The sequence below is a fragment of the Wolffia australiana genome, chromosome 5 (genome assembly GCF_029677425.1).
Source record: "Wolffia australiana isolate 7733 chromosome 5, ASM2967742v1".
Lineage (NCBI taxonomy): Eukaryota > Viridiplantae > Streptophyta > Magnoliopsida > Alismatales > Araceae > Wolffia > Wolffia australiana.
This window is the reverse complement of record NC_135839.1, coordinates 22,982,131-23,003,706: the sequence shown is the minus strand read 5'-3', so window position 1 is coordinate 23,003,706 and position 21,576 is coordinate 22,982,131. Positions and strand designations below refer to the sequence as shown.

The window sequence follows — 21,576 nt, the reverse complement described above, 5'->3', positions numbered from 1 at the left end:
ATACTGTAAAATTGTAGAAGACCCCTAGTTACTAAATTATTCATATCCCCCTCAGTTAAACCACAAAATTTTGTCATAGGATAAAAAATTTGATTCTCTCTCTTTTTCAAACCACTAATCACAGTTAACATGATTATAATTAGGGTTGAACACATAATGACCCTAACTCTAAGTACGGGGTGGACTTGGTCTGGGGGTCAATTCCCTTCTAATAGGAAATTGACCAGTTGACTTGTCAAATATTTGGATCACCCTAAATGGATGATCCTTAAAATATTTTCAAAGTTGATTTTTTATGTTCTGAAAACAACGTTGTTTTTTATCTTCTCTCAATGTCGTTGTTGTGTCCATCCCACAATCGCTTTTCTTTTCCGCTCATCCAGATTCTCATTGAATGTGTTATAATAAACCATGGGACTTCAAAGAAGTCAAATGGGATTAGTTTTATCCAAATAAACACATAAATATGCATAAAATGATGTATGTAGGAATTAAAACACTTAATTCACATAAATGTGGTATTTCGTGTTAAGATAGGCATAAATACATGTATTGATGATTAGTTATCATATTCAAATAGCTTTTCAAAGCATGTATAGAATGAAAATTTCATGCTTATAAAAAAAATCTAGATAAATGTGCTAGGGCATCATGTTTGGCCCGTTCCCATCATATAGACCCATGACAAAGCAAGGTGAGTGGTGATGTGGGGTAGGGTGAACTCTTTATGGTGGTAGCCTCTAGGGATAATGATTTCTTGAGGCTCCAATAGCAGCGAGCTAGAGATCCACAAACTTCTTGGTATGCGTCTGCGAGCTTGCTCTCATGGTGGCTAGGGTTTGCCCTATCATCCTTCCCCTAGAAAAGGTTTAGTTGCTCTCATGGATGGAAGTCTATTAAGCAGTGGTGGTCGGTAGGGAAAATTCCTGGCCTGGACTGCTTGAGTATGTCCACTGCTTGTATGTAGGCTCTAATGGCCACTCGCGGGCTCAAGTGGCCTCTAGGGAGACAGATCTATGAATTCTGTGTGGGTCTTAGGCGCTTGCGAAGCAGATCTGTGGCATGGAAAGTGTGTGGGTTGAGCTGTGATCAGACGTTAGGCGGTATGTGCCTCATCCATGGCTGGTCCAGAGCTGGTCCGCATCTGGTATGTGGTCAACCAGCAGCCATTTTGTAATCAGTAAATGTAGGTGAAGGTGAATCTGCATGGATTGGAAGCTCTGTAGGTTTCTGATGGCAGATCAATGAGTCACACCATGCACCGGGCTGAAGACCGACACTATTGCTAGGCTGCTTTCCGAGCAAAAAAAGTAGGGTAGGCTGACCTACATTTGGCAGCCCAATTGGATGATGGACAATGAAAAACTCCATGGTATGTGACGTTTTTTATCGCAGGTAGTTGTGGAACCTAGGGAAGCTAAAGTAAAGGTAATTGTAGGGAAGGAGGGATGGCAGCGGCAATGGTGCCGAGGGAAGATGTGACTGCTATGGCATGCCCAACTAGGACATATGACAGCAATAGTTTTTGGGCAGCGCCACGGAGAGGATGTGGTGTGTACTTGGAGACCATTATGAGGGCAGCCCCATGGAGATCTAGCGCAACTATGAGAAGCTCACGATCCATTGTGATCTTTCAGTTTTCATACCAAAGTTGATGCAAAATGGTAGTAGCAGTAATGATAGTGACAACGAAGATGAAGACAAAGATGATGAGTTGAAGGTGGCAACAACAACAATGCGGATGATGATGAAAATAACAGTAACGACAATGATTATGATGGCAAAGATGGCAAAAGGGGATGCGCCCTATTCGGCAATACGACTTCAACTACATGTGGTAATGGACTGGAAGCTTCCCTCTTAGTAGCAAAGGCAGCTACCAGTCATGACAGCAAATATGAGAAATCCATCAGGTAATAATGGAGGTGGTGGTGGGTAAAGATTGCTAACAATAGCTATAGGGGAGTGTCAGCAAGGTCCTCAACATGCTAAGAGTGAAAGGAGTCAGGAGAGCTTGTCGTGGTGGTTAGAATTATAGCTAACGGTGACTCACATGTGACTCCTACGGTAAAAATTAAGAATTCTTTGTTTAGACATTGCCATTGTCTACATCAAGGTAGGGACTCAATAGCCATCTCTCGTGTGTAGTAAGGGAAATATAAAATACAGCTACAACTTTGGGCCCTCTTTAAAACAAGACGTGTCATTTTTCACAATTAATCGCATCAACCTCCAAGCGACCAACAAAAGGGGAGGGTATCGCTATGCGCTCCCAGCGATTAACAAATGGGGAGGGATTAACTGTCAGAGAGAGCATTTATAATATATTTATAAGGGTGTGTAGTAAGGGAAATGAATTCATAGGAATAGGGCAGAGAAAGGTGTTGATTGACTTGATGTTGCAGCGAAAGTGCATGACACTAAATAAAAATAGAAATCAATTCAGAAGGGCGGATTCGTCTATCAAAAATTATGTTTAATGGGAACGAGTACTAAAATCTATTGGGACTTTAAGATGGAATTGCTTTCCTGGTAAGATATATGCTTATATGCTCTTCATAGAACCCTACCCTCAAATTAAAGATTTTGAAGTGCTCAATATGGCTTTATACTCTTGCTAGAGCAGTACGCTTACAGTAAGAGTCGAAGTATGTCAAATTTACTACGGGGTATATCATGAAATTACCTAATATTAATGATATCGTATGTACTTTAGGGAAGGCTACTCCATTGTTTGAAACTTTAGGTAATAAAGTACCCATACAAATGATCTATTTTAATGTTGAACAACTTGTGAGGTTATCGGCGAAAAATATCAGAATGCAGTGATCAAAGGTATCTTCATAAATATATATTATGAATTCGATGAAAAGAACCCCTTAAATCAGACTTTTTCCCTATTACTACTATATATGACGATATGATTGGAGATATTATCAAAGTTATGTATCCTGATATTAGAAATGCTAATCTACCGGATGTTAAATCACTTAAGTATAAAAAGTGTCGTATATCCTATAAGATAAATGCACTTAAAGCCGAATATAAACATGAATGTAGGCCTTTCATTTTTATTAGGTGTATTAGGATTCCCAGTTACTGTACGTGATCATATACTGAGCCCGTCCGTAGTGAGAATGACATGAGCCGGGCAGGGCCTCGACTCTGAAAGATAAAGGTTCTGAGGCAGGAGCGGATAATAATTGTTTTTAATCAGAACTGAGGTGCGACTTAAAGGAGCGGAGTTAAGAATAATCTGAATCTGATAAGAAGTCAATAATGATGAAGATGAATCAGACGCAGAGCAAAGAAGTTATCTGAAAAATAAGTTCTGCAAGGTTCTGCATGAAAAAAATTCAAACGAATCGACATCTCGATGTGATACAGCCCTTTCCTTTTTTTGTTGGGAAAGAATGGTGAAGTCCATCCGAACTGCCCAATATAGAATACAGAGGAGAGCAACGCGCCAATGGTGTGCAAAACGCATGTAGGGCACGGAAAAAAAGTGTGGAGGTTCAGCATTATTTACTTTGATTGGCATCACCTTCATAGTAACCTCCGCTTTTTGGACCCAAAGCAGTGCAGTGTTTCCTAGCCAAATAAAGGATTTGGGGGTCATATATATATATGTGCGTGTATGTATATATATATGTATATATATATGTTTATGAATAGAGAGATAGATCCATCCATCTATCTGGAAAAAAATTGATTTAATTCAATGTTTGATTCAAAGGACTACACCCCCCCCCCTCATGAAACGGCTCTGCTGTAATGGATGGCAGAGGGTTCGTAGTACCCGAAGCATTGGACTGATCCAGTTGTAGGGAAGGGGCCTAGAAGTACCTGCTACTACACCACTTGGCTCTACACATTTACAGAGCTAACTCCTGTCCAATGTCTGGCAAAAAGAACATGAGGGACTTTACTTCATAACCTTATCCCCAACCAGGCTAGGCTAACGAAGCCTTATTCATGGGGGAGAGTGGAGCCTCGATAAGCACTCTTTAAAGGAAGATCCTTGGCCCCTCTTCATTCTCTATAGGGATCTCTTCTCTGCCCACATGGAAGCGAGGTTATGAAGCACTCAGCCTTTTTTATTTTTGTGAAAGGAAAAAGTGGAAAAAATAGACTCCCATTTCCTAATCGAAAAGAAATCGACAAAGGTTCTGAAGGTTATTTGCGCAGTGGATAAGAAGGCGCATAGCGGTTACAATTAAATTCATCCTGAACCTTCGTAACCTTCTTCTTCTGATTCTGAATCTTCATTGACTTCTTTTGGTCCTGCTCCTGAGCACTGCCTTTAAACTCGAGCTTTAGTTTTGACGAAGGCGCAAGAGCGGGAGCGACGAAGGCGCGTAGCGAAGGTTCTGAAATAAAGGTTATCTTCAAGATCAAACTCCTAACCCATTCTCAGAGATGTGTAATATAAGTGATCCAAACCCGGCTGGTAAAAACCGCCTTAGGTGCGAGTGCTGTTGGGTGAGCCGTATGATGGGCAACCATCTCCTGCGGTTCGGAGAGGACTCAATAGAGTTCTTCCACTTCATTGTAAACTCAGAACCTTTCACTCAATTTTTTTATATACGCTTAGCAAAATGAATGTTTTTTGATAGACCTAAGACATGGATTCTATATGAACCAATGGATCGTAACAAGTCGTCACTACTAGCAATGACTTCCTCTTTCATTATTTCGTCCTTTCCATATCCCGTTCCCTTGTTCGATCTTATTCATCAAATGGCACTCAGTTCATATCTGTAAGTAAATTTGATCATTAAAAAGTTTCAAAGAAACGGTGGTTCCATGAGGGCATTGTAAGGCAGCCATGATTAGCCGGCCTATCTGTAGGAACCTTCACGGACAAAGAATGGAGGCATGCATCTGTAGAAACAAGGATTTGATCTCAGTCGCCCCACTTGTAATGCGCCAAGGTACAGAAGCTCCTGAGTTGATGATTTGAACTAGAACACAAGAATCGGTCTCAACTTCTTTGCTAACTCAAAGCGCACCGAGTAACACAAGTAGACCGTCAACCACAGCTCTCACTTCTGCACCTAGGCTGTATGTATGCCCATAGAAAGAAGGCGCGTAGAGCGCAGTAAATAAAACTTGAGAATTTATCACCAGATCACCTCCACCCGATCCACCTTTCTTGCAGAACCTTACTCGCTTCTGCTCCTACTCATAAATCTCTCCAAAAGTTGTGCCTTAGAAAAACTAACAGATGTGAGTGTAGAACTAGGTTCTCCAAGGCACGTAGCGAAGGTTCTGAGGGGCGAGTTTACGAGCGGGAGAAGAAGTGCTGATATTCTGAGGGAAGAGTTTACGAGCAGGAGTGAAAGACTTTAGGTTACGAAGTAAATGAATCAATGTTAGGAAGTCAGAAACGATACATCGTTTTATGTTAAAAAAAACATAACCTTGCCACTCGGTCGCTTCTTGGCTCTGATTCCGCTCGTAAACTCTGGCCTCATTTCTTCATTTGCTTCGCCCCTTCTGCTCGTCGTGCCTGAATGCATTTCATGCTGAACATTCAGTTTTGAAAACAAAGAAAACCTGTTGTCTTATAGTGCTTTGTTTCTAAATGTTCATGCTGGTAGAAGGGGCGGAAAGTTCCTTTTGCTATTAGTAAGTACTTACTTTCGGTTGGTTGAGTTAACCCAGCTTCCATTGTGCCTAGTAGAGAACGAGTTGGTGGGAAAAAGCTGGAGATCATGAGAAGCATTTCTACACAAGGAGGCAGGCGGCTGGGCAAGTGGTAGCTTGACGAAGGCCGACCATACATAGCTATAAGGATAGGTTTCTTTTCTTTCTTGATGCCCTCGAGATGTTCCGGAGAAGACTCGTGAGAACAATGGAAATAAGTCTAGATTCTGATGAAGAAGAAGCTGTTCCCATGTAGTCGGGGCCGGCCACATCAGGGAATGTCACTAATTGGAAGGGTCTTCAAGGTTCCTACTTTAGGAGGAATCAATGTTACGAAGTAAAGAAACGAAGTAAATCATAAAACATAAAATTAGCAAAAAATTGACTTCACTCCGCGCCTGATTCATCTTCATCTTCATTATCTGCTACACGATGCACGCCTTCATTTACTTCACTCCGTCACTTCTGCTCCGCTCCCGCTCATAAACTCGCGCCTTCTACATTTTAATCTTCATTGACTTCGTAATATGAATCTGAATCTGAATTGAATTCGTAACATGAAGATGCATCTGAATTGACTTCATAACCTAAAGTCGGAACCTTGGTATGGAGAGATCTCTACCATTGACTTCATAACCTGATTCTGTAGATCAAAGAGCAATGTCATACTCTATTCAGAAAAAAGATCTTGTATAGAACGAATAGAGGCATTTTGGGCAAACCATTACGACTACCTGTGCATCTAGTGCAGTGGCATGGAATCAAGCTCTTTTACCATCTTCCGAAGTTATAAATAATTTACTGATCAAAGGCTTCCGTCGCATATTGTGCTATTCAGCCAGGCCACAGTGACCTTTGAAGCACTACGGCTGAGATGAAATATGGCAGCCAATTGCTGACCCTGAATAAGTAGCCCATCAATAAGCTCAATTTTTTCATAAGGGGCGGGGTTGCAAGACCCGAGTGACGTAGGTGCACAAGAGTACTTTGTGCCACAACCATCTCTTCTTTATAGGTTCTACGGACTGATGCCTACTGCTTCATATGGGAGAAAAGAAGAATAGGTATGCCGGTAATTAGAAGGAAGAACCACCATAAGAATTTTCTTTGTGTAACATCTGTAGCAGAACTATGAATGGGAGCTAGCAATCCAGACCCTATTGAAGAGGTTCCTAAGACACAACGTAGAAGAATCAAAATATTAAGAAGTGAAGTCCAAGACTGAAGAAGGGGTAGAATGACTGAATGAATTTCATTTGTGGATAATACCCAAGACGTAAAAGAAGCATTTTCTACGGGATCCTGAAACCACCAACCACCCTGACCTAATTCATGATGACCCCACCAACTTCCTAGCGAGATGCCACAGTTTAAAACAACCGACATATCAAGATCCAAATTCAAATGGGTTCCTGGTCCTGGTCAAAGACCACTGTGTTCGCGTCGGCAATCCAACAAAGAGGTTCTAAAGGAATGGTATCTTTCTTTCCATTACGAACAACACGCTTTGCCTGCTCCCTCCGCGAGTCTATTAGCTCTCCTGTCCAGAATGAAGAGAAGGTTCTGAAAGAGAAGCGCTGCTTTTGGAATTCAAAAAAAAAAAATATTTTAAAAAAGGAATTTATAAATGATTTTTATGCTCAGTTCTATTATGTAATGTCAGCGATTATAATAAATGTTTCATTTCTCATGATGTTCCCTGTCATTTAGCATGTCGGATTATGTGACCATGGTTTGGAGCATGAAAAACAAGTTTCACTTGTAGGGTAAGCTAAAATAAATCTCTTCTGATCTCTAAACAAATCCATTTTTTTTCTACCTTGTGAGGAACTTGTTCGACCCTTAAATTACTCCATGGGAGAGTATTATCACATGATTATAGTATTGTGGTATCTCCTCTCCTTATAATCCAGATATTATTGAAGACCTTGTTGATCTCCTCAAGATCTAGGAGCACTTGTGAAATTAATGGAGAAAATAGAGAAAGAAGAGGGGGGAGGATGCCTGCTGTCATGGGAAGCTTAATGGGTGTTTCCCTCTTATTTATACTTGCCAGGAATTTTTTACAAATATCACTACTAGTAAATTATATATTCCAATGTCCTTTACTCTTATTTGTATGACCCTGTAGGCCCATATAATAGTACATTTAATAACTTTGAAGGCCCAAGAACATTGATTAACTAACCTTATTAAGTAAATATATTGTCATGTAGATTAGTTAAGCAATGATCCATTTAACCTACTCAATAGGTGAAGTTTCTGTCCCATGGAGCGCTAGGCTTTAGAAGAAATAGAGTAAAATTTAGACTGTCTCATGGAACCTTTATTGTTATCGGTTACCGTATGTGTATAATCCTTCGTCCTCATGAGACTCCCCAATGACTTAGAATTATTGGATAACATATTCTATGATATCCCTACTACCCTACCCGAGAATTTGATGCATCTTATTCCTCGAGTCAATCTCCTCTTATACTAAGGGTGAACAATCCCCTCTAGACCATTAAATCACCTTTACGTATTTATTAATATGAATGAGCTATGTCATGTTTAATTTGCCTGGTTAGGGAATCATATGTCTTAGATAAAACACAGCCATCCATCCACAAGTTGCCCTTGGTGTCTCAGGTCAACAGACCACTTACACAATTGTGACATGAATCAACCTTATTAACACTTAGGTATAATACCACAAGGGATTCATACGGATCACTTTAGTAAAATCTTTCTTTTGCAGGATGACTAAGACTAACGTGGGTAGGATGGACTTAAGTCAAATAAACATAGATAAAACAGACCACAAATCCACAAAATTGATTTCAAACATTTAAATCCTTAGAGAATGATGATGGTGCAGCCGCTTTCCTCAGTCGAGGGTGGGAGTATTGTCTTACAACCACCGCGGTGAAAACAAAGCTCAAAATCTAATATCCCGAATGGTCAACTATGAGAAGACGCAAACCTATTCAACTAAACTATTTTACTAAGTCTGACAGCGGTGGAAAAACACACGAGAAAATAATGGATAAAATAATGTGGATCACCAAAGAGAGAAGGGTGGACCTTTTAACGTTAGTGTAGCGCGATAGGGCGATGCAGGAAGCTGTGGAGGCGTTTGGTGGCAAGAGCGAATGACATGTGCTTTGACAGGCCGGACTCAGATCCAAGTGCGTGGTCAGTTGGGGGGGTCAAGGGGGGAGTCGCCCCCTTGCAGGGTTTAAGGCAGCGCCCTGAAACCTAAACGGTAAATGGGGCTTGCAGTTTCAGAACCCACACACTGAGGATGAAATGTCTGAAGTAGGCCGGTATGGAGTGAACTAGAGGGTGATGGCGCGTGGTGGGCGCATGGGTGGCGCTGCACACGGTGGGCCTTGTGGTTGGCGCTACATGCAATAGGCCGCACAAGCAGTGCTGCACGCAGTGGGTGCACGAGCGGGCGCTATGTGCAATGGGCACTCAAAAGGGTGTTGCGTGAGCGGCGGCTGAGGGTAGGGAGGTCTCCTCTCAATGGCAGCAGTGGTGGCAAGCGGCGACGGCGGTGGCTGAGAAGAGACTAGGGAAATTTCTTTAGAAGACAACTTCAATTTCCAAAGAAAAATCACCAAAAGTTCCCAATGAAAAAATCACCCATGGCAATCATTGCCAACGAGCTATTTTTGACAACGTGAAGGCAAGATCCATCTCCAGGACACCAGAAGAGGCCCAATGATAATTCCATTTTACCCCCGTATGAGTTTAGCTCAATCCCATCTTGCTAAAATTGAATCTCGTCATCCTGTTGGGCATCTTGCTTTTGTAAGAAGAAAATGAATTTTTCAAATGAAAAAAAGAGGAAGGTCCTTCTTGTTCGTTCATTTTATCCTTCCCATTCGAGGCATTGATAAAATTTAGACATGAAGGGATGAAGAGGACCTAGTGAGAGAAGAGAGGTGATATGGCGACTAACCTTTAAGGAGGATGTGGCTGACGACAGATATCTGAAGTGTACGTTGATCCTCACATGGTGGAAAAATCTAGTGAGTCAACATTACAAAGCGCTCATATGAGTTACACTTATATCAGTTTTTAAAAAAATATTAAAATAAAGTGAGATAAAACCAAAAAAAATGGATTGAAAATTACAAGTTTCATTTCAGGCATTTTAACAAACACTTGGTGATTATCTCAATTTCCAGTAATATTTTCTCATTTTCTCCGTAGCTCAAAATTATTAGTAAATTCGAGAAATTACCTGAATTCTCAGATTTAGGTACCATCTCATTCTACCATTTTCTTGCTTGTAATTATATTAAAATCTAGATAAACATTCTCTCCCTCGTTTAGGCATATCTAGTGTTCACTCTTCATTTTCTTTGTCTAGTTGTACCACACTGTGTTCGCCCGTCCCGATACCGTTACCGGATGACGGTATCGGGACGGATGCTGTATCGGATACCGGAAAGGCAATTTTCCGGTATCCGCTCATTCTGATATCCAGATATCGGATATCGGTATCGGATATCGGTTGCTATAGTGACGATATCCAATACCGATATCCATCTCGATGTCGAGATCCGTCTCCGTCTCAAGGGGAAGGATGACGATATCGGATATCGGGTGTGGATATTGGTTTTCGATATCCAACACCGATATTTTTATAAAAATATATTTCATTTATTATAAATGAGTGAGATAGATAGATTATCAATATCGGTACGGATATCCTGATATCGGTTTTCGATATCCGGATATCGAAAACCGATATCCGGCATCCGGTATCCACCTCGTCCCTCAACCTTTGGTATCCGGTACCGATACCCGTCTAACCCCTTATAGACGGATATCGACCGATATCCAATATCCGATATCCGGCACCGTCCCATTTTTTCCCGGATATCGGATATCGGTTGTCCGATACCGGATGAGGGACAGATATCGGTTGGGCAAACACTATACCACAGTGTGACAACTCTTCCGTTCTCTAACTATTTCACTATCCTACATTTTTTATTTAGAGTGTTAGTAATAATAATAACGATAATAATAAATTTTATCTATAATTTTATATCTTCCCTTTATGTATCTTCTCCATTTCTTCTTACTCTATACTTGATTCCATCTCTAAGTGCCAGTCCCTAACTAAGATTTAACAAATTATTAATAATTATTTCAATGAATTTCAACAAAATTAATCATATTGAAGAATTAATAAGCCTAATTTGCTTCATCATATCTATAATTTTATCTGCAGTCGTACCTATAAGGATGGGCCGTCACATTCCCCTTGTCCGGAAAAGTCGTCCCTTGAATAGTCCCATCGGCAGCGAATATCCCGTATTTCCCCAAATCTATAGTGACGTCACGCTGCCGCTCAAATCAGACCTGATTTTTCCCCCCAAACGTCGGAGAGAGAGAAAGAGATAGAGACTGAGATGGGGACCACGGGAAGAAGGGCGGGATAGCGGCCACGTCACCGGCGTTCCACTGGAACAAAACGCGGAGATGGACTCGAATATTCTTGGCTAAGGTGGAATATATCGCGGTCGGTCCCCTCCACTCGCTTCATGCCTCCCCCGCTCCATCTTCTCTTCTTCCTCGTCTGCGCCTCCGGCCAGTCTCTCAGGTAATCAATCGGACTCCCGATCCCCCCTCTGCCCATCAATCTTCTTCCGTCGCTCTCCCTCGGCTTCGAGTACCCTCCAAGGATGAAGTTTGGGAAGCGATTGAGCAACCAGATCGAGGAGACTCTCCCCGAGTGGAGGGACAAGTTCATATCCTACAAGGATCTCAAGAAGCGCCTCAAGCTCATCGAACCTTCCTCCGCGTCCGGCGCCTCGCCCAATCCTTCCAAGCGTCCCCGGCTCGCCCTCTCCGACTCGGCCGCTTCAGATGATGCTCTCGACGGTCGGGTCGACGACGCCTCGACGATCTCTGCCGCTGAGGAGGGATTCATGAGGTTGCTCGAGGCGGAGCTCGACAAGTTCAATACCTTCTTCGTGGAGCAAGAGGAGGAATACATCATCCGTCAGAAGGTACTACAGATTCCCGGTTCCTCCTTTCGACCTAGCGGCCAAAAGGGTTTCTTCTTTCGTCTATGAATCGCTTATTTCCGATGAATTCCGTGATTACCTACCCTTTTTCCCAAAACCCCCAAGATTTCACCAGATGGACGAAGGGTATCAATTACTCTAATTTAAGGGGTTTTTCTTCTTTCTCGCTCCGATTTGGCATACCTGACGTTTTTCCGTTTCTTTTCTGATGAGGAATAGAGTTTAAGGAAGCTTTTTTCGAGTTGTTTTTCTCAAAATTTCTCAATTCTAGTGTAATTCCCTTCAATGAATTCCTCCCGTGGTCGGCTACGCCCCTGCGCAGGAGCTGCAGGACCGGCTGAGGGCCGCCAAGAACTCCCGGGAGGAGATGATGAGGGTGAGGAAGGAGATTGTGGACTTCCACGGCGAGATGGTCCTCCTTGAGAATTATAGCGCCCTCAACTACACCGGTACTCTCTCTCTCTCTCACTATCTCTCTTTCTGTGTCTCCCAATCTCTACCTATCTCTCTCTCTCATTCTGTCTGTCTATCACTCTCTGTGTCTCCCTATCTCTATCTTTCTCTCTCTTTCTGTCTGTCTTTCTGAATGTTTCTCTCTATGTCTGTCTCTCTATCTCTATCTATCTATCTAGCTGTATCTCTATCTCTGTAAACATCCAGATTCAATGACCCAACGCTTGTCATCCAAACTTGAAACTTGCAGGTCTGGTGAAGATACTGAAAAAGTATGACAAGAGGACAGGGGCGCTCATTCGGCTGCCCTTCATCCGCAGGGTGCTGCAGCAGCCCTTCTTCACCACTGATGTGCTGGACCAGCTCCTCAAGGAGTGCGAGCGGATGCTGGACGGGCTCCTCCCCCTCCCCCCCGGCGAGGAGGCGGCGGCAGCGGCGGCCCTGCCTGACGCCGCCGTGGAGGATGGCTGCAAAGCCGGCGAGCCGTCCACCGCCGGAGTAGGCGAGGCGATCCCGGAGATGGAGGAGATTAAGCAGATGGAGAGCCTCTACATGAAGAGGACCATGGCGGCGCTGCGCGTCCTTAGAGAGATCCGCAGCGGCAGCTCCACCGTCAGCATCTTCTCCCTGCCGCCGCTGCCGACCACCGCCGCCGACGACCGGTGGCCCACGGTCCCTGTGCTGGAGGGCCAAGCGGCCAAGTAGCCCTGCCAAGGAGAATTACACACAAAAGTCAGAGAAGAGACCAGAGAAGAACATGAAGAAGAAGAAGAAGAAGAAGAGAGTGGACAGAGACCCTTTTATTACTTACAAACAGGTTTTAGTTACGCCGCCGGGATGGCCCTGGCGTGCTCAGCCCTTGCTTTATCGTCATTTTCTGGCGAGATGTATTTCGTGCGAATTGGTCGTCTCGGTTGGGTCAATTGACGGACTGTGTTTCCCCCGCTCGATCCAGCACCAACTTGTAGAAGTATGAAGTATCTGTCCCGGAGACTCGGAACCCCTCAAGCTTGGAGGCGTTTCTTCTATACTCTCAGTGGAACAAACTGTCGCACACATCAAACAAGTGATTGCAGACTCTACATAGGGAGCAAACGGGCAGTTTTCCCGCCGGAAATGGCTATTTACGGAGCCTTTGGTCAAGAATCCTGCTTCACCAGGGATCTTTCTTTAATCAACATACATAAGTATCAACGGGTTAAAGTGATGGTCGGCCAAGAAGCTTGGGAGAACTGTTTAGCGCCTCGTGGAGAGAATAACTTGCTCTTTCGTCTTACGGAGCGCCGCCCTCTCGTTGTTTTAATGGGTTTTCTGGTTCGGTTTCGCCGCCCCGGTGCCGTGCCCTTGGGCGACCCGCGCACCGTCTTTACATCGCTCTAAGTTTCCCGGTCAATGTCGGAAGGCATGTATCGGCAATTTTGGCAGGGGGGTTGACGATGACCGCGGGCCCTTCTCAGTGTTTTCTTCGTTTTATTTAATCACCCCACTTCAAAGAGCATCTTGAAAACAGCTCGATGATGCAAGTGATAATGAAAGTCTTGAGCTTGTTTTCTCCTGCATAATACGTCATGCAGATACCACGCCGCTGTTATTTGACCCGGCCCTCTCGCTTAGATATTAGAATAGGCCACGCCGACGGGCCCTCTCGCTTGTTTGACCGGTTCCTCGAAGGCTATCCTATTCCCAAGCTTCTGGCCATGCCTTTGGCCGCGCTACTATTAATATATACTTGCTGAGCAGGGAAGGTCCTACAATGGATCGCCAAGCTTCTCTCATAGTGCAGCGGCAATCGCGCTTCATTCAGAAATCCACGAAGAAGCCGACAGTGGTTTTCGTCGTTTCGCCCAAGATCTTCAAGGCCGAGCCCGGCGAGTTCAAGTCTCTGGTGCAGCGGCTTACCGGAAACGAGTGTTCATCGTCGTCATCGGGATCATCCACAGGGAAAGACGATGAGGATACGAGTCGTAGTTGTTGATTCAAGACGAAGCACGACATCGCCAGCGAGGGTAATAACTGTTCTTCTGTCATGCACAGAATTCAAGCCTACGCCAGTGAATCTTTGAGCTCAAACGAGGAGGATTCTAACTGGTTGGCAGCCCCACTACGACGGTTCCACCGTGTCGAAAGCCTTACGGGAACGGTGCCGTCCTCTTCAACGCCATCTCCGAGACAATTCGTAGACGATTTCCCCAAAGACCGGAGGTCGAGGAGCTGGGCTTGCCGTTGGTGGATGCTTCAACGCAAATACAAAGTGTATATGTTCTAGACCACGGCTCTTGGCTCTTTTCTTTCTGAGATATCTTTTCTCTCTTTCTCTTTTGGTTCGAAACTCCTTTTTCTCCCTTCTCACTCTTCTCTTTGCTTAAGCGGAAGGAGTGAACAGGATGATCAGCATGACAAAAATTAGAAGAAAGAAGAGATGAGAAGAAGAAGGCGAACGAACATTAACTAAATATATTAAACAGTCCGTGTTATGTACATGTTCATTTAGATGCATGAACATGGTCGTCGATTTAATCCAGGGAACTTGAATTGTCAGTTCACATCCATCATTCATAAAAGCCATATCTGGTAAATATTCTATCATAGCTTCTCTGGCACCTCAGCAAGCTCATGAATTAAGGCTGAGCTTGGACCTAATACAGCCTATCCATGGCTTCGCAAGAGATTTTGTAAGAACATCTGCAAGTTAAATCACAATTGGAGACTAATGTCACTTGCAAGTTACCTTTTACTACACCATCTCGGTAAAAATAATTTTCAACTTCAATATGTTCGGTGCGCGCATGATAAGTGGTATTCTTGGACAGATATGTAGCACCCAGAATATTACACCAAAGCACATAAATCGATTGGATTGATAGATAAAGATCTTTGAGAAGAGACTGTACCCTTAGAATTTCGGCCGTTGCATTTGAGAAGCTTTGTACTCAGATTTAGTGCTGACTCGCGCAACTGTGGATTGCCTCTTGGATGTCGAGCTAACAAAATTTGAGACTAGGAAAATAGGATAGCCACTTGTGGATTGTCGATCAACAGGGTCGCTTGCCCAATTAGAGTCGCCAAAGATAAGTAGCTGCGAGGGAAGTTGTTTTCTAATTTTAACACAATAAATGTGTCTTTTGTGTAACATGAAGATCCTTGAGGGCATCCCACTCATAATTTAGGATCATGGCATGCTTTATTGATATAATAAAAAATGTAAGGCCGACTAATTATCAATGTTGACTGCTACCATCAATCTTTCTTCATTGAGTTGCATGGAAGCTGTGATCTGAAGTAGAGACTGCATTTTTTGCCAAGACATGCTACATGGAGACATTACGGATTTGCACTGGTCCATTTTGATCACGGGTACAAGCTTCAGAGCATGCTGAATTTTAGAAAAAGCTATGCCTGAGTTGGTGCGCTACAGGTCTATATCTAGAAACTGAACTGCAGAACCAATAGAAAGAGCGAAGACAAAGCCCATAAAACTAATGATATTCTGATAGATATTGATATGGCTGGCAAGTTGATCACAAAGTCGATATATTTTTCATTGTTAGTTATCATAACATATTAATTATAATGCACGTGTGATGCTTATAATTAAGTCCATGAATAGATGATCAGATTTGGTCAACTAAAACCAGATCATAATGAAGAGATCTATTGTTTTTAAACACGTGTTCTAAACATTCAGTTTCAAAACATAATCGAGAAGGACATTAAAATCTGTGGATAAAATAGCACTATATATTCACATTCCTATGATGCATAAGGCTGATCTTGTAGCCATTAGTGTGGAGATACTAAAGACAAATATTGGGTGCTCTATATCGAAAGATTTCAATGAATTGATGTGTATGAAATCCTGAATGGTATTATAAAAAACTATACATCAGATTTATTCATGTAATGGTTGTGTAAGTGGCTCTTAGACATCAAACACCCAAAGATATATTATGGATGGACAGTTGTACTTTGCCTATGACCTCCAAATTCCTATTGGTGGAATTATCCACCAGCCTAGTTTGAGTGTGGCGAAAAGATTACGAAGATGATTCAGTGGCCAAGATGTGATCGTCCACCCTCAAATCACTGATTGATGAATTTCCTTGCTAAGGAAATCGAATATCAAAGAAGAGTTGTTTTATTATTTATGAAGGCATCGGTAATAACTCAGATCACTGATTGGTATTTAATACCTGACCGAATCGTAAATCATCCCAGGGACCTCAAACTGATGAGGGAGTATACATACAGAATAGTCAAGGATAGAAAGGCTCCATAAGAGAGTTAATAAACTCATTTTGGCTGCACTGCTAACTGACAAACTTTATATCGAGGTGTTATTTCATCATCGGTACTTGACTTTAGTCAATAATTTATTTTTTTCACTCGTTGCAAAATGAGTGGACAGAAATGAGAAAATTTTATATCCACAGGCAGGGCTGGTGATCAGGAATCAATATTTGTTTAGTGATGATTAAGTTTGAGAGAAATGATACTTACAAGGTGAGAGCTAGAGAGAAAATCGAAATGGAGAGGTCAAAATTTGATGGTTAATATTCATTTAGACTGGAACTATTAAAATGAAATGTGGAAGGTAGACTACTGTTGATGTAGAAAGGGAAAGAGGAAGAACGATGTGATGATGGGATGAGAAGGGTGATAAAGATTTATTGATAGGTATATGCAAATAAAAATGGTTATAAAACATTTATGTTAATTTGGAAACGGTGAGATGATTTGGAAATGTGAAATGAAGTGATTTTCAGAAGGTGAAATATTTTGGGATGTGTTTTGATGGAAGCAATGGATTGAACCTAACTAGATAGTGTTGTTGAAGAATAAAATAATGTAAGGAAATAAAAAATCTTAGGTCCCTATATTCTGCTAGGACCTCGATGCTTTGCATATGCAAATTAGGTCATTCTCTTATATTGCCTCTCCTCAATTGATGAAGAGCACCTAGATACCTTGTTGGATCTTCAACTCACTCTCTTTCAGTAAGCTGGAAAATGTTGGGGAAGCTCAAAAATGAATTTTACAGTGTACTGTATACATCCCCTTATAGATAATAGGGTGTGGATGGATAGGATACCGAAAAACGAAGCTAACCTACAATTTTCAGATCGCTCAGCCTCCTAACTTTTCATAAGGTTTGATTTTTGAGAAATTTATGTCCTTGAATTTATTTGATTTTCTTTCTCCCCATCAACATTGCCTTGTCATTTTAGGGTATTACTTCCTGATAACATGATTATATGATCATTTTAATACATTTATATGTGGATAAATCCATGATATTAATAAAATAATGGTTCTCTTCTCATGATTCTCGAGATGTTTTTATTGAACTTTAACCAAATCGATTCATGTGACAATTGTGTAAGTGATCCTTTGACTTGAGACACTGAAAACATATTGTGGATAGTGCTGTATTCCTTAAAATTATTTTTTAGCAAAACATTACAAATTGGAACAAAGTATAACTATATTATCATGGATGACCACATCATTTTGTGTAGAAAAAATTCAGATTTAAATCAGTTCGTTGGATGGTTTTATTTGAGCCATTCACATTGCGTAACTCTAGATATATCATGAACTTTTCAGAATGTTGGATCTAAGAATTGTTTGTTTGACAGCCTCTGTTGAAATTCTTAAGGATAGTCTCACATCCAAAGTCACTGCATGCAAGACTTTTGAGAGAAGAACATAACATAAATAAGCGGGGGTTCCCAAGCTCAGTTTGCATGGGCAGCTGAAAACAGACGCCCTTTTGTGTACACTCTTTAGATAAGTTTTGATAAAGGTCCCCAAAAATCGAGTATATCCACCAAAGCCCTAAAATATTTTAAGTGTGACCCTCTAGGCTCACATATCAGTCTATTTAACAACATTAATAACCTAATTACATATATTAATCATTCTGATCAATTAACTATGTCAATGTGTAGATTAATTAGTATATGTTATTTTAAAGAATCAATACATTCATTAAAAAATTAGTATATGTTCTATAGGTTCACTAATGAATTATATTGATTTAATACATGTATTTTTTTAACATGTAGATTAATTAGTATATGTTGGATCTTACCATAATCAATTAACATGTACGTATAGTTCTACATGCGGGTTTGGTTAACTTTCAAACCCAGATCTCTCTTTCTAGTGATTACTGATGTGTAACTAAAATCTTTGGAGAACACATTCTCTAATATTTATCCTAGCCTAACTAGGGAATTAAATATATATGATTCACTAAGTAAATATCCTATTATACCAAAAGCTCATGATCCCATCTCAACCATCTAATCACATTTGTGGATGCCCTTGTTGTTGGGTTCAGTGGGCTTGATTCAAATGAAACTAAAGCAATTCCTCTAGGATAAGACTTTGAATGGAATTGTAACCTCATTCGAAATATATTGTTCAAATCACTTGTGTGCTAATTGCATCTGTTATTTATTGGTTCCTTGAGTGAGAAGTGTTGAGATGCTTAAGAGTGCAGTCTCTAGATGTATCTGCATGATCTATGTCATGAAAGATCTCCTGTTTCATCTTTCAAAGTATCTTCTCTTGATTGCATCATGAATGAAGATGAGAAAAGGGGAGAAGTGGGAAACGGGTAGTGGCCAGAACAATTTTAAGGATTTTTTTTTCATGGCCTTCTCCTATTTATATTTGGTGAGAACGTTTCATCAAAACATGTTAAATTTCACACATATCTTCGAATATCCAAAAGATGATTTGTATGTAACCCCCAATGCCCATGGATTAAGTTACTTACGATTATAATCACCCAAAAACCATTATTGGCCTTCGAAAATAATTAAATATATAACATTATATACATTAATTAAAAATAGATTTCTAACTCAAATTTTCACAGGAGAAGGTGATAATGTAAAAAGTAAGCTACAATCAAAATGGGCATTTGGTCTAGTGGTATGATTCTCGCTTAGGGTGCGAGAGGTCCCGAGTTCAATTCTCGGAATGCCCCCTCCGATTAAGATATTTGTATTTTGCTTCTGAGGGGGAGGCCTGTGCTTTCATGGGGACGGACCCTTGTATTGTTTTGCTAATTAGTGATTTTTATTTTCCTGCTGACGGAGGCCTCTGAAAGCTCCACGCTGGCAGACGGTGCTTTCATGGGGGGCCACATTAGAGGTCTGCCTGCCGCTTCCGCGAGAGGAGACGCAAGTGGATGGAGATAACACGAAGAGGAAGCCCAAGACAGGGCAGAAGCGTGGAGCTTCTTCCTCTACTTCCTCTTCCTCTTTTGGGTTAACAAAAGGGGACGCCAAATCCCAACAGAGGCGTCACCGATTGACACTCTTTCTCTCCACGGCACGTCATCCAACGGAGGCGGCGCCCCTTCTTCCCTTCCCAGCCCTTCTCTCCAGAGAGCCCCATGGCCTCTTACGCCACTCCCATCTCCCAGGCTCAGCCTTGTCTTCATCGGCGCGGAAAGACCAGTTCTTTAGCGCCCTTTCTCCCCTGTTTTAGGAGAGCAGCTCTCAATACCGGGGCCTTCTCGTTATCCTCATCCAGCGGCAGCAGGAGCTCCGCCATGGTCATCGCTTCCTCGGCCTCGACGCCGGCGGCCGCGGCGGCCGAGAAGAAGCGGTACCCGGGCGAGGCCAAAGGGTTCGTGGAAGAGATGAGGTTCGTCGCCATGAGGCTTCACACCAAGGACCAGGCTAAGGAAGGGGAGAAGCAAGCCAACCCCCAGCCCATCGCCAAGTGGCAGCCCTCCGTCGAAGGCTATCTCCGATTCCTGGTGGACAACAAGCTAGTTTACGATACCCTCGATTCCATCTTGGCCAAGGCCGCCTGCCCCTCCTGTAAGCCTACCTTTCCCTTTGATTTTAAATGGGATATTTGCTTACCTTCGGGATAATCTGTCGTCGATGTGCAGACGCCGAGTTTAGGAATACTGGGCTCGAGAGGTCCGCGAGCTTAACACAGGATCTTGAGTGGTTCAAGAGCCAGGGCCACGCCATTCCCGAGCCGTCCTCTCCGGGGACTTCTTACGCCAAGTACCTTGAAGAGCTCTCCGAGACCGATCCTCAGGCGTTCATCTGCCACTTTTATAACATCTACTTTGCGCACACTGCCGGAGGGAGAATGATCGGCAAGAAGGTCCTGTTAACTCGGAAACCATTGTTCTGTGTGTCTCCCAAATCGTCTCTTAGCCCTGTTTTTTTTTCAGGTGGCGGAGAAGATACTCGATAACAGGGAGCTAGAGTTCTACAAGTGGGACGGCGATCTCTCTCTGCTGTTGCAGAACGTCCGGGAGAAGATCAACGCTGTTGCCGGTGTAAATATTTATCTCTTGAGATAAACTGGCCAAGATGGTTTTGTTGTTCTCTAATCGTGGTAATGGTGCTGTTCTTCTGGTTCTTCGCAGGACTGGACGCGGGATGAGAAGGACCACTGCCTGGAAGAGACGGAGAAGTCCTTCAAGTACTCGGGGGAGATCCTCCGGCTTATTCTCTCTTGATGAGTGAGATTTCCCTCGTCGAAGCGCAGAGATTAGCATCAATTGGGCTCTGTGCATATGTGATTGTTTTCTAATTCCACGCATACTTTTGATTCTCTTTCCGTGCCTCCTTCACTCCTTCCCTTCTCCACTCTTAAGTGAAAAGAGCTACTAGAGAGAACAAATCTGGGTTGCATTTTCCTCTTGGGGATAGAAGACGGAGTAAGTGCAAGACGATATAGCTAAATCATGCCTAAGGCAATATATTTAATTCTGGAAAGAAGTCTGTGAATGCAAGAATTTGAAGAGTAAGTCTTGTCTTGTGGGACAACACAAATGAGAGTTATTTATCTCAAGGGTAATGAGATGTCTTCTTTATAAGCAAGATGTAACTTAACCCTGCGTCCAGTTCCAGCTATGCCCATTGCGCAAATGAAGTGGAATTATTCTCAATACTATGATAACCGTAGTTGCCATTTGACTGAAGAGGGAGATGGGCATTTTAATGGGATTAATGCTATAGCTTATATTACATTATTGGTGCAGAAGGAAATTAAACCCATCAATCTTGTACTTCATAAATTTAATACATAACCAGAGGAGCTTTTATCGTTTTAGGCACACGCAAATCCAACAATGATATTGTCTACTAATTCAAGGAATATAAACATCAAGTATGGATGTGTAGAATCAAAACTACATGAAAGATGAGTCATACATGCACCTTTTCAATTTAGTTATCTGGATTCTGGATGGAGATCAACTAAAGTGAGTTCAGAGTGGAAAGAAAAAAAAATACTCAAGAAAATGTCCATTACACCTGAGTATTTAAGGTATACAATACCTTCAAATTAAATAAAAATCTGCCTATGTCTTTGGTTTTTTAAATTATTTTATGTTTATACTTGCATTATTCATCATTTTATTATTTTTGGAACTTCTATCTTTCTCTATTTTTTTTCG

General features: G+C 42.1%; 2 protein-coding genes, 1 non-coding gene and 1 pseudogene across 3 annotated transcripts; 3 read left to right on the top strand and 1 right to left on the bottom strand.

Moving 5' to 3' along the window:
- Positions 1-6,483: 6,483 nt before the first annotated feature.
- On the bottom strand, positions 6,484-7,141 carry LOC144703447 (cytochrome c biogenesis CcmF N-terminal-like mitochondrial protein 2 pseudogene; annotated as a pseudogene).
- Positions 7,142-11,159: 4,018 nt separating this feature from the next.
- Positions 11,160-14,448, top strand: LOC144703955 (SPX domain-containing protein 1-like). Its single transcript, XM_078576263.1, has 3 exons — positions 11,160-11,663; positions 12,004-12,130; positions 12,385-14,448. The coding sequence occupies exons 1-3, from the start codon at positions 11,337-11,339 to the stop codon at positions 12,837-12,839; spliced, it is 909 nt and encodes a 302-aa protein (XP_078432389.1). The 5' UTR covers positions 11,160-11,336; the 3' UTR covers positions 12,840-14,448.
- Positions 14,449-19,059: 4,611 nt separating this feature from the next.
- On the top strand, positions 19,060-19,131 carry TRNAP-AGG (transfer RNA proline (anticodon AGG)). The gene has a single exon. It is a non-coding gene; the product is annotated as a tRNA-Pro (tRNA).
- Positions 19,132-19,342: 211 nt separating this feature from the next.
- Positions 19,343-20,731, top strand: LOC144703956 (heme oxygenase 1, chloroplastic-like). Its single transcript, XM_078576264.1, has 4 exons — positions 19,343-19,975; positions 20,050-20,273; positions 20,344-20,451; positions 20,542-20,731. Exons 1-4 carry the CDS (start codon positions 19,543-19,545, stop codon positions 20,632-20,634), a joined length of 858 nt encoding a protein of 285 aa, XP_078432390.1. The 5' UTR covers positions 19,343-19,542; the 3' UTR covers positions 20,635-20,731.
- Positions 20,732-21,576: the final 845 nt, after the last annotated feature.

What these genes read in the sequence shown, in the direction of transcription:
- LOC144703955 (XM_078576263.1), top strand. Translation starts at nt 11,337, where the DNA reads ATGAAGTTTGGGAAGCGATTGAGCAACCAGATCGAGGAGACTCTCCCC. An exon ending in AATACATCATCCGTCAGAAG is followed by an intron (nt 11,664 to 12,003) that starts GTACTACAGATT and finishes GCCCCTGCGCAG; the next exon opens with GAGCTGCAGGACCGGCTGAG. An exon ending in TAGCGCCCTCAACTACACCG is followed by an intron (nt 12,131 to 12,384) that starts GTACTCTCTCTC and finishes TGAAACTTGCAG; the next exon opens with GTCTGGTGAAGATACTGAAA.
- LOC144703956 (XM_078576264.1), top strand. Translation starts at nt 19,543, where the DNA reads ATGGCCTCTTACGCCACTCCCATCTCCCAGGCTCAGCCTTGTCTTCAT. An exon ending in CAAGGCCGCCTGCCCCTCCT is followed by an intron (nt 19,976 to 20,049) that starts GTAAGCCTACCT and finishes GTCGATGTGCAG; the next exon opens with ACGCCGAGTTTAGGAATACT. An exon ending in AGATCAACGCTGTTGCCGGT is followed by an intron (nt 20,452 to 20,541) that starts GTAAATATTTAT and finishes GGTTCTTCGCAG; the next exon opens with GACTGGACGCGGGATGAGAA.